Below are 12,142 nucleotides of genomic sequence, written 5' to 3'. Positions count from 1 at the left end.
GGTGCAGGTGCTTGGTAAACCCCACTTTGAGAAAAATTGCTTGGGGACTTAATGGGTACTTTTTGGGTGGGCAGAAATAAAAAGTAAAAATTTTCTATTTAGCACAATTTTCCTATAAAAATGGTTATACTACTCTTTGTTTCAGTAAGTCGGATCTGGATGCATCTTTTTTTTTTTTTTTTTTTTAAGATTTTATTCTTCAGTAATGTCTACACCCAACGTGGGGCTCAAGCCCACAACCCCAAGATCAAGAGTTGCATGCTCTACTGACTGTTCTAGCCAGGCACCCCAAATCTGGATGCATCTTGAAGAAGAAATTGAACTCTTTTTCCCCAGCACTTCCCTAATAAGAATGCTGCTGGCCCTTGGTTTCTCTTGCTATCCATCCTTTTAAATTAACTCATGTGTCTCACCATCTTCTACTCCTAACCTCTCTAGTTCTCCTGTTCTTATTGGCCCAGGCCAGAATCCACTGAGGGGCTCCAGAGTTTCTCCTGATTCTGCATGAGAAATTAATATTTTGAGGACAAGTCTCTGGGACAGGTGAGGGATTGTGCAAGGAGGCCATCTGGGTGTCTGCCAGGGGGGATAGACCCGGTTGACATTATCTGGGTTAATTAGGACCTAGTTCTTTGCCTTGATGGTTCAGGCACTTGATTTTGTCAACAGACAAGATTGGATCTGGTTTGTGAGCAAGCTTTATTTATTTATTTATTTATTTATTTATTTATTTATTTATTTATGCAAGTTCCCTTTAACCCAACTCACAGCATCTGCTGCACACAATCAGCCCGGCATGCATTTGTTTACAGCTAGAAAGGAACTGGACATTTGCATTGACACAGACCTCTCCACATTCCAGGGGTTTGGGAAGCTCCATTACAATCAGGAATTTGCTTCAGAATAAGGAAGGCGAAATACTCCATTTGCTTTCTGGATCCCTCAAGGCTGATGCATTCATACTCCATAATTGAGATAGCCTTGCTAATCTTGCTGGCCAGTTATGCCCTCTGAGGGAGAGGCTTATTTTGTAGGTTTGTTAATGCAATCAGGTAAAAAAATATTTTTGAAGATTTTAATTTTAAGTAACCTCTGCTCTTAAGGTGGGGCTCAAAGTCACAACCCCATATCAAGAATCACATGCTCTACCGACTGAGCCAGCCCAGTGCCCCCGCCATCGGGTAAATTTTATTCTGACCAGAGAACTTTTATTTTATTTGTTATTTTGTGTTTATTTTTTATTTCTTTAAAGATTTTATTTATTTATTAGAGAGAGAGAGTGGAGAGGGGCAGAGGGGAAAGGAGAGGAAGAAGGAGAAAGAACCTAAAGCAGACTCTGCACTGAGCCCAGTGGAGGCTCGATCCCAGGACAGCAAGATCACCACCTGAGCCAAAACCAAGAGTCTGATGCTTAACCAACGGAGGCACCCAGGAGCCCCCAGAGAACCATTCTGTGTCTTCAAAGCATTTTTGCTTCTCTCGCTTTCCTCCTTCCTGTCTTCCCTTTTTTTGGTTCCTTTCTTTCTTTTTGTCTGTTTCACAGGTTAATTCCTATTAGCCTTTTCCATCTTCTTATGGGTTGGGAGGTGGGGATGTGGTTTACAGTGACTGAGTCAGGCATTTCACAGTTGTTCCTGGGTGTTTCTGCACTATTTCTGCACTACTTCCAGTTTTCTTTTGATTCTCATCTGACCCTGCAAATCAACTGTACTATTTGTATTTTGTCACAGAAGAAAATCTATTTTTAATTACTGTGAGAGTCACTGGCCACATACGGTGGCTATTTAAACTTACACGTATTAAAGTGAAACTAAAAATTCTTTATCTTCCTCGATTAGCCCCATTTTCAGTATGCAACAGCCACATGTAGCTATGGGCTTCTGATTGGACAATGTAGATAAAGGATATATCCATCACTGCAGAAATTTCTCTCGGACAACACTGGCCTGGAGACCCCTATATGTAAAAGAAGCAAGAAGTTCTTTTAAATATTTTATATGCCAAAGGCAAAAAAGATGGGATGCTTTAATAGTTGTTTTTTCTTTTTTCTTTTTCTTTCTTTTTTTTTTTTTGATTTTTGTTTTTGCTTGAGGAATCTAAATTTAGTGAGATTTGGTAGTTAAAACTAAGCCCAGTGATATGCAGAACTAGAGTGGGCTGGTGTTCCTGCCACTATCCCATCCTTCCACTTCTTTCTGACTCTTTTGGCTCAAGCAAAAAAGGGGATTCTTGTTCAAGGTTACAGGAGCATCCAAGGGCAGGAGTACAGCTCCGCATGGGAACACCCTGGAGCCTACGACTTGAGTCTTACCAGCACTCTATCAGCCCTTCTCTTTACACCTGCTTCATTTTGGTTTCTCCCGGCCTACCGGCTTACACCGCTTTTCCATGATACAGCAAGCATGACCCCCAAGAGTTCTGAAGGTTATTATTTTCTCCATTCAATACACCAGGCAGGCTAAGGCCAGACTCTTTTAGTACCCATTCCAAACACCTCTGGGAAGTGCTCGTTGGCCCAGCTTGGCTCAGGTGCCTATTGCTGGTCCAGCTGGCTATGATTGCGTGGAAGGTCAACCGTAGCTTCAGAAGCCCTGCTGTTGTGGCCATGTGGTTCAGAGAGCGGGATAGGAGCCAGGAAAAGACACAATGCTGGGCAGCCAACTCTATGGGAAGCCACTATAATTCTCACTCTACCATTTGGTGGCCCAGAACTCCCTGCTTTGGTCCTTTACCAGAGCTTTCAAACCTCCCTGAGCTATATACACGAATGCATTCTATTTCTACGTCCTCCTCTGATCAAAGTTTCCTTATCCATGTGCACCATTATAATAGGATTCCGCTAGGTGAACGATGAATCCGATATAGACAGCAAACCATAGTAAAGATTTCAGATAAAGCCAAAATACCAGTTTTCTCATCTGATAAGTGGGGGTAATGTTACCTAACTTGAGACATTGTTGTGAGATTAATAATTATATAATAATAGAGATTAATCATAATAATATGCAATACATTTTCAGTTAAACCTGGATATTAGTAAAATAAATATCATGGCAATCTCAAACACTATATCAGAGAGGCAGTGGGGGTGATACAATACTTTGTGACCCTCGAATCAGAGAACATAAACCTTAATCCTATTTTTTTACATACAGATTGATCTTACATACAATTCATGTGTATAATATTTTTCACAATTTGAGGGGAAGGATCTACCTGGCTATATGATCTTGAGCACAACTCTGTGCCAGTTTCTTCATCTGTAATAGCTACTGTTTTATCGGGTGTTTTGTTTTTTTTTTTAAAGATTTTATTTATTCATGAGGGACAGAGAAAGAGAGAGAGAGAGAGAGAGAGAGGTGGGACTCGATCCCAGGACTCCAGGATCATGCCCTGGGCAGAAGGCAGGCACTAAACCACTGAGCCACCCGGGCTGCCCTTATTGGGTGGTTTTGAGGGTTCAATGAGTTATACATAAAATGCTTAGAACAGAGCCTAGCAATAGTAAACATTACATAAATGTTAACATCGGTTATTATTCTTTAATGCATTGTTTCTTAAATTGTGGGTTGCATGCATTAGTGGTGACATGAAATATAAAGAAACAGAATAGAGAGTAGACTATCAGAGAGCAATGCTTCATAGTACCGGTAAGTATTACTGTGGGTTCTGATAAATAGTCCCCAAGCATTGGTACAATGCTACCTACCTATAAGTTTTAATATTTGCTCTTTTTTGGCTAATTTGAATCAGTCCTTATAGCTTATGGGACTGAGCACCAGGAAGAGTGAGAAAATGAAGAATGGAAACTCCAGTGATATGGGTCAAATGCATGTCATACTGACCCCTGTTCCGCCGCTGATCAGCATAGTGGGTTTGGCCCGTAACCTAGACTGTGCCTCAACTTCTCTTTTATTAAAAAGGGAATTTCTTGTATATTTCTCATAGGAAAGTGTGAAGCATTTTGAACTACTTATAGTCAAGCACTACAATTAGACAACACCTCTTGCCTCGCAGGTTTTGAATCATAGCTTGGCAATATGGGGCTAATTATGACTTTTTTTCCCTGAAAAAGAGAAAAGGCCTGATTCGCAGTAAGTCAAACTTTGCCACACTTTCTAACCACTCACGGAATTCCTAGAATTGACCATGAAATCCACTTTGTGTGTCTGTTACATTGATTTTAGAGTTTGTTCCAATTTAAGGACTGAAAATTCACACTTCGAATATGATTTTCTCTGTTTTACCCTCTCTGGTTATTATTCCTTTTTGCTTTCTTCCTCATACTTCCTTTCCGATTTCACAGAGCCTAAGTTAAAACCTGAAAAAAAAAAAAAAAAGTGCTGCGTGACACTATTCAGGAAGAGGAGGTTAATAGTTTTTAAGCATCTGGTTTTCATCTTATTTAAGGCATGAAAATGGGGATTAGGATCTTGTAGATATAGTATCGATTTGGCAGATAAGAGGAGGAAGCCTAGTCAATGAGGGGAAGACACTTTGCACCAGCAGGGACAGTAGCATTAAACTAATATGAGGCTTAATATGCACTGGGAGGTGGGGGTAAGGGCGGGAGGGGTGGGGCCGGGGTGGGGGGTAGGTAGGACAAAGATTAAAGTGCTGGGAGGAAGTTAAAGAGCATCAGCTGCGTCATAATTCAGACATTTTGAAATAAATGAAACGCTACAGAAAAAAATGAAGTGGAAAAGGAAATAGTTGAGATTCTTTTGTGAAATTGAAGGACCTTGTAGCATCTGATTTGCTGATAGAAAATATGTCAAACAAGCTTTTTTGTTGTTGAAGATCAAGGAAGAGGGGAGAAGAGGCACTAGAATCATCAAGCTACAACTGGTTTTTCTTCCTTGGAAAAGAGCACAAGGGGGTGTAAACAAAAACACAAGCCTGTGTTTGTGTGCTCTGTTAACATTTATTTGACCTTTCTTCTTCCCCCTCTTTCATGAAAATAAAATTAATTTACCTTGAGTGTTTGCACTTTACCCCCCATCCTTCTCATTTTCATATTCTTCATAATTAATAGTGGTAGGTCATTACCAATAGATAGGGAAATGGAGACAAGAGGAGAGCATGGGCCCCAAACCATTTATCAGGTCACAGGTCAGGAGTCTTTGAATTCATAACCTCTAAATTCTTGGTTTCTCTTACTACCAGAGCGGCATAACTAACGAAGAAGAAATTCTAGACCCTCTAGTACCAGTTAGTTTGGACCTCGGAGCTGTACTGCTTAGTGGAAGACGAGACAATGGGGAGGCTCCTCCTCCCCTCCAATCATTTGGATTTCTTATTTGCACACAGGCACACACTTAGAGGGGTCTTGCTCAGCTCCTGCTGGCAGCCAACAGGATGAGGTAGGAGGCCACCCGAAACCTACCTAATAGCTATTTACTAACCAGTATTGAGTTGACTTTTCAACACTGGCGAAGGCTTGTCCGTATATGGGAATTAAAATATTCATTACCTTACAGTGCTTACTTTTTTCGAAGGATTGTATTCTGTGTCCATTTAATTCTGAGATAAAGAACCATTATCATCTGCTTCAGTGTTCTTTATTTCATAGTATACAATCGATTTTGCTGATAATCGCTGACAAGCTTTACGCAGGCCTGCAAAAAATCCGGCTTAGAATGAGCCTCCCCATTTGCCTCAGACCTATGTAAATGTACCCTGCTTAGTTTCACTTGTGTTCAAACCTGTACCTTTGAGGCTGAGACCTTGGGAATTCAAGGGCAAAGTGAATTTTAATTCGGTACGTTTTGTACTTTGATGAATAATGGGGGGAAAAAAATGCCCTCCAAGCTTGATTGGTTCTAGCTACATTTGCCTGTCACTATTTCTCAAACCATTGTACATAAAATAACCGGCACAAAAGATCCTTCCCTCAAAAAAAACAGATTCCTGGGGAAAGCAAATCAAAAGAACAGTAGAGGGGATAATGCGTTTGATTTCTCAGAAGTCTATTTACTGTCCAATTTATTTTGGTCCTTAGGCCTTTGGACATGCTAACAAGTAGTCATTTTTGTGGCTGGTAGAATGAGTACTAAACATTTATCATTAATTGCAGTTTGGAATCACTTTAAAAAAAAAAAAAAGAGAGATGTCATTTTGGTTCCCCCCAAATTGTTTCTTCTCGAGGGACACGAGCCAGGTGCCAAGAGCTGACCGGACGCCAGGCCTCGGGACTGTCCGGTCTTCCACTTGGGATGTGCAGCCGGGCCTTCTGGATGTATTCTCGCGGTTAGAAAAATCTATCCCCCAGACTCACAGATGCTGTTCTCCCCCCACTGGTTCTGCACAGAACATCATTATCTTTGCCGAGCTTCTGTCTCTATGGCAATAACAGATGGGAAGTGCTGCGGAATTATTCATGTTCTGCAAAGGAGGCAGTCAGGAGGGAGGGGAAGGTGGGGGGTGGGCGAGGGGGCACGACCCGGGAGCACGACGCTGGGGGCGGGAGGCAGGGGACGTGGGAGGTTTGCGAGCCTCCGGGGAGGAAAAAGGCCTCGGAGCCCAGGGCGCTCGCAGCCGGCTGGCTCCACCCGCGGACCCCGCAGAAGCGACCTCGAAGCGGTCAAACCAGGAGACATTGGACAAAAATGGGCGAAAAGGGGGGGGAAACAAGAAAAAAAGAAACAACCCCCCGAGACGAAGCCCGAGTCCTCTGAATTCTGTGCAGTGCAACTCGGGGGCCTATTTCGGTTCCTGATCTTGCGGTGGGGGTGGAGGAAAGGGGATTTCTCGGTGTTTCGACACGGGACGGGGCCCGTCGGCAGGGCTCAGCGGGCGGCTCGGCCACCCGGGGCGCACCCACCCGGCCCTCGGCTCGCCCGGGGGCCCCGCGCACTCGCCCCGCCCGCGCCTGCCCCGCGTTCCCTGTCCCCCTCGAAAGCCCTCCGTGGGCGGCGGGGAGCCCGGGGAGCCGGGGGGGGGGGGCCCGGGGAGCCCGGGGGGAATCCCGGGGGGGGGTCCCGGGGGGTGCCCCGGGGGCAGGTCCCGGGGGTGCCGGGGGGCACCCCGGGGGCGCGGGGGGTCCCGGGGGGGCCGAGGGGGGCGCGGGGGGCAGACGCGCCCGCTCCGGGTCCCGCCGGAACCCCGGGCGGCGCAGGGCGCAGGGCGCAGGGCGGAGGGAGGTCAGGCCGGGGAAGGCGTCCGGGCGGGGGCCGCCGGGGCGGGGCGGGGCGGGGCGGGCAGCTGGCGGGAGGCCCCGCGGGGGGGGGGCGGGGCGCGGGGCCCCCGGCGGGGCGCTGCAGGGCGGCCGCCACCCGGCTGCCTCCGGGGCGGGGCGGCCCAGCTGCGGCCTCGCGGGGGGAGGGTCGCCCGTGCCTGACCTCGGGCGGCGGCGCCTCCGCCCCGCCGGCTGCTGGGGTCGCGCACAGTGCACGGCGCGGCCGCCCCGCCCCCCCCGCGCCCCCCTCCCCCCCCCCCCCCCCCGCGGCAGCCGAGCGGCCGGGGCGCCCCCGGGTCTGGCCGTCAGCGCGGAGCAGCGGGCGGGGCGGCGGCGGCCCCAGACAGCCGGCTGGGCGACTCGAGGAAGGAAGGAGGGCGGGCGGCGGGCGGCGGGCGAGGGCGGCGGGCGAGGGCGAGGGCGGGGGTGGGGCGGGGAGGGCACATCCTGTCTGCGCCGGGTGCACCGCAGACAGCGCCGCGCGCCAGCCGCCCAGACGGCGCGCGAGGCCGGGGCGCGGGGGCGCGCCTGGGGCGGGGGCGGGGCGGGCGGCGCGGGGGGCGGGGCGGGCGCGGGGGCCCCGGTAGCCAGACGGCGCGCGCCCGGGGTGGGGGCGGGGGGCGGGGCGGCGCGGCGGGGGCGCGCGCGCGGGGCCGCCGCCGGCTCGGCTCGCGTCCCCTCCCCCCTGCCCGCCCCCGGGCGGCCGGAGACGGCGGCGGCGTCTGCGGGAAGCCGAGTGTCTCCGCAGTGACGTGGGCGGGCCGAGGGCTCGGTGACGTCAGAGGGCTGTGTGTAGCGATGTGTGGGGTTCGGAGCGGCGCCGGCACAGCCGAGGGGAGCGGGCGAGCGGCGGCGGCGGGCACAGGTGCGGCCCGGGTCGCGGGGGACGCGGCGGCGGGGGGCGGGGGGCGGCGGGCGGCGGGCGGGGGCCGGGGCAGGGCTCGTCGGGCGGCGCGGGGCAGGGGCGCGGGGCAGGGCGGGGGGCGCGGGTCCCGGTCCCGGGTGCGGTCGGGGCGGGGGTCCCGCGGCGGGTCGGGCTCGCGGACCCCGGGCGGACCCCGGGCGGACCCGGGGCGGCGGGCGGGGGCGCGGGGAGGGCGCGGGGAGGCCGCTGCACTTGACCCGGGCGGTCGGGACCCCGAGCCCCGGACGCGCGGCGCTCCCCGCCCCCCCGACCGTCTGCGCTCCTCGGGGATGCCCCGGGCGGCGGGCGGCGGGCGGCGCGGGGATCCCGGCTCGCGCCCCGGCCGCCCGCAGACCCGCCGCCCCGTGGCCCCGGCGCCCGGCGGTGCAGCCCGAGGGTGCGGGGGAAGCGCCCGGCAACTTCCCGCGGCCGGGACGCGCGGGGCTCTCCGCAGCGGGGCAGCGCCGGGAGGGCGCGCGGGGTCGCCCCGGGACTGGCCCCCCCCCCCCCCCCCCCCCCGGCGTGCACAGCCCGAGGCGTCCCGGCCCGCCCGGCTCCCGGCGCCCCGTCCGGCCCCGCGCAGGGTGGGCGGGCGCGGGCCGAGGATCTCGGGGCTCGGGCCCCCGCAGGTCGGGCCCCCCGCGGCTCGGCCCCCGCCCCGCCCCCGCCCCCGCCCCCTGCCCGCGGAGGGCGATCCGCGCCCTGCCCTGTGGCCTTGGGCCGCCAGCCTCCGGGTCCCTCCGAAGGGGAACTGCCGCGACTTGGGGAGGCAGAAATTTCCATTGATTGGATTTCTCTCGGATTCTCGCTCAAGAAGGAAGTGGAAGAAGCAGCTTTTCTCTTTCCCTCTTCCTCCATTTGCATTCTTTGTGAGGTCTGTCTGCCCGTGTGTGTGTCTGTGTGTGTGTGTGTGTGTGTGTGTGTGTGTGTGTGTGGTTTTTTTTTTTTTTTTTTTTGTCCGGGATTAGTCTGGCTAAGGATGGAGATTCCCAGGAGTGGAGTCCGGGAGCTTTTGGCTTCCATGAAGCACATTCACTAACCTTTTAAAGGGAAAGTTAATTTTTGCCTACAGTCATTTCAGAAAAAAAATAGCATATGTGGACGAGGTGAATCCATGCACTTAAAATCGTAACTTAGTTCCATGTGGTAGGTATCTTAACTGCTATCTGATTTTTTTTGGGGGGGAGGGGTGATGAAATTGGTATATATATATACACACATATATTTTTTTTTAAATTAAGAGATGAAGTAATGGATTATTGTAAAGTGGCATACCTGAGAAAGCCTCTGGCACTGAGTTTTGGGTGAGATGATCTCTCTAAAGACTCTTCCTATTCTGGGTTGGAGTAGCCCTCCCTCTCCCTTTGGAGGAAGACTATTGCTCCCTTTACCCATTCTCCAGATTGCTTTCCTGTTTAAATGAAGCTCTTCTACTTAACTGGTGTTAAATTTAAAGAAGTCACTCACGTCACCTTTGGTAAAGTGAACTCAGTATAAGATTAAGAAACTAGTTTCACACTGACCCTTTGGTCCCTGGAGCAAATTCAAATATATAACTCTCCCCCACCCCTTTCTCTTCCAGATTAATTAAAAGAAGAATGAACGGTAATCCATGAAGATAACTGGGCAATTCTTTCTTTTCTTTTCTTTTTTTATTTAGGTATCATTTTTGACTGTAGGAGTTCAAGTGGAGTCAAAAGCTCTTCCCACTGGTGTGAGGATTTATACAAGCCTTCAGCTTATCAACACAGACCAACAGATCATCACTTTTAGAGAAGACACTTCTTTCCCCCCTTCTTCCTTGTTTGGTGTCCTCGGTGCCAAAAACTAATTTCGGGAGCGACATTTTGATTTGTGTTTGTGTCCAGGTTTTGTGACACAAGTAATCGCACAAACTTTTCACATGTTTTGCCTGAAACCAAACCAAACCACTGCATTGATTCTGGACCTCTTGAATTGAGAGAATTGATGAGTGTACTTTAATGCATACATTGGAAGAATTAAGAAAAAAGGCTTCTTCATAGGTGTGCCTCTCAAAATTATATTCTCTATTAATAGCGACAAAAGACAAAAGTTTATAGCACTGGCAGTGAAATTATAGTAGAGTAGAAGCAGAACCAGATCAAGTTGCAAAATCTATTGAGTAAGGGGATTTCTCTGAACATTGAGATTTTCTGAGAGAGTAAGTTGCCCTAAGTATTGACACATACTGCTTTTCTCTCTTCCAATGAGTGACTAAAAGAACAATGCGCATTTCAGACTTACTTATTTAACACGACAGTTTTCAGCCATGGCAAGCCTGCAGACAAGTTTTTCCCTGGTTCAGGGCTCCAGTAAAAAACTGAATGGGATGGGAGACGATGGCGGCCCTCCAGTGAAAAAAATGATGACAGACATTCACGCAAACGGGAAAATGATGATCAACAGCAAGATGCCAACCGTGAAGAAGGAACACTTGGATGACTATGAAATGCCAATGGAAACTGATGGGGAACATGTCAAGCGAACCTGTGCCTCTGTGCCTGAACCTTTACATTTAAACCCCAGTTTGAAACACACTTTGGCCCAGTTCCATTTGAGCAGTCAGAGCTCTCTGGGTGGCCCAGCAGCGTTTTCTGCTCGGTATTCCCAAGAAAGCATGTCCCCTACCGTGTTTCTGCCTCTTCCGTCTCCTCAGGTTCTTCCTGGCCCACTGCTCATCCCTTCGGATAGCTCCACGGAGCTCACCCAGACTGTGCTGGAAGGGGAGTCCATTTCTTGTTTTCAGGTTGGAGGAGAAAAGAGACTCTGTTTGCCCCAAGTCTTAAATTCGGTTCTCCGAGAATTTTCGCTCCAGCAGATAAATACCGTGTGTGACGAATTGTACATCTATTGTTCACGGTGTACTTCAGACCAGCTTCACATCCTAAAGGTCCTGGGAATACTGCCATTCAATGCCCCATCCTGCGGACTGATCACGTTAACTGACGCACAGAGACTATGTAATGCTTTATTGCGGCCACGCACTTTTCCCCAAAACGGTAGCGTACTTCCTGCGAAAAACTCATTGGCCCAGTTAAAGGAAACTGGCAGTGCCTTTGAAGTGGAACATGAATGTTTGGGCAAGTGTCAGGGTCTCTTTGCACCCCAGTTTTACGTTCAGCCTGATGCTCCATGCATTCAGTGCCTGGAGTGCTGTGGAATGTTTGCACCCCAGACATTTGTGATGCATTCTCACAGATCACCTGACAAAAGGACTTGCCACTGGGGCTTCGAGTCCGCCAAATGGCATTGCTATCTCCATGTGAACCAGAAGTACTTGGGGACACCCGAAGAAAAGAAACTGAAGATAATTTTAGAAGAAATGAAGGAGAAATTTAGCCTGAGAAACGGAAAGAGAACCCAATCCAAGGCAAGTTTTGTTTTGTTCTGTTTAAATAGTAATTTTGAATAATGGCAGAGGTTCACTTTGAAATCAAGGCTATATTTAGACTATTGCTTAACCTGTGCATTAAGAAGCTGTTCCTGCTCACACAACACAACAAAAAATACTGGTCTCTGTAATGTGTTAGGTTTGTGTTACACATTTTAGGCTATAAAGTGCTTTCCTGTGTGTGTGTCTGTGTATGTGTATGTTTGATCTTCCAAACAACCTAGTGCAAGAAGTAGGATTATTCCCATTCTACAGATAAAGAGAATGAGGCTCAGAGAGATCAAGTGGCTTTCCTAAGATTATACAGCCAGGGAGTGGAGGATCTGGGGCTGCTTTCTCAAGTCATGTTCTCTTTCTTTTTCACACATCCTGCTTTTTGATGACTAGATCTGTTGTTGTCCTAGGACTTGAGATAATTTACACTTTGGTGTTATTTCCATTTGCAAATGGTATAATAGCTAGCCAAAACAATCCTGGTTGTAGGCTTCAAACAGCATTTTTCAAAGGTAGATCTTGGATTTCTAACACTCTTTCTGTACCTGGTATTTAGGCTTGATCGGTATTGGAAATAAATGGAAAAGGTAGATTTTATCTGAAGAATCTGTGATTCCAGTAAGCAAGTTTTTTTTTTTTAAAGAAATAACTTTAA

General features: G+C 49.7%; 1 protein-coding gene across 5 annotated transcripts in view; it reads left to right on the top strand.

The window, feature by feature from the left end:
• The first annotated feature begins 7,833 nt into the window (after positions 1-7,833).
• The window catches only part of SKIL (SKI like proto-oncogene), a 28,232-nt gene continuing 23,923 nt past the window's right edge, over positions 7,834-12,142 (top strand). Inside the window, exons 1-3 of one of the 5 annotated variants that reach the window (XM_072752240.1) lie at positions 8,984-9,227; positions 9,323-9,385; positions 9,742-11,472. In XM_072752240.1, coding sequence (XP_072608341.1) covers positions 10,372-11,472 — 1,101 coding nt within the window. In that variant the 5' untranslated portion in view covers positions 8,984-9,227; positions 9,323-9,385; positions 9,742-10,371. Of the gene's footprint in view, positions 8,043-8,751; positions 8,956-8,983; positions 9,228-9,322; positions 9,386-9,663; positions 11,473-12,142 lie in introns of those variants that run through there. The other 4 variants (XM_072752237.1, XM_072752238.1, XM_072752239.1 and 1 more) reach the window with 4 other exon arrangements.

Source organism: Vulpes vulpes, chromosome 3 (genome assembly GCF_048418805.1).
Source record: "Vulpes vulpes isolate BD-2025 chromosome 3, VulVul3, whole genome shotgun sequence".
Taxonomy (NCBI): Eukaryota; Metazoa; Chordata; class Mammalia; order Carnivora; family Canidae; genus Vulpes; species Vulpes vulpes.
The sequence above is the reverse complement of the archived record's forward strand: the minus strand, read 5'-3'. Positions and strand labels throughout refer to the sequence as shown.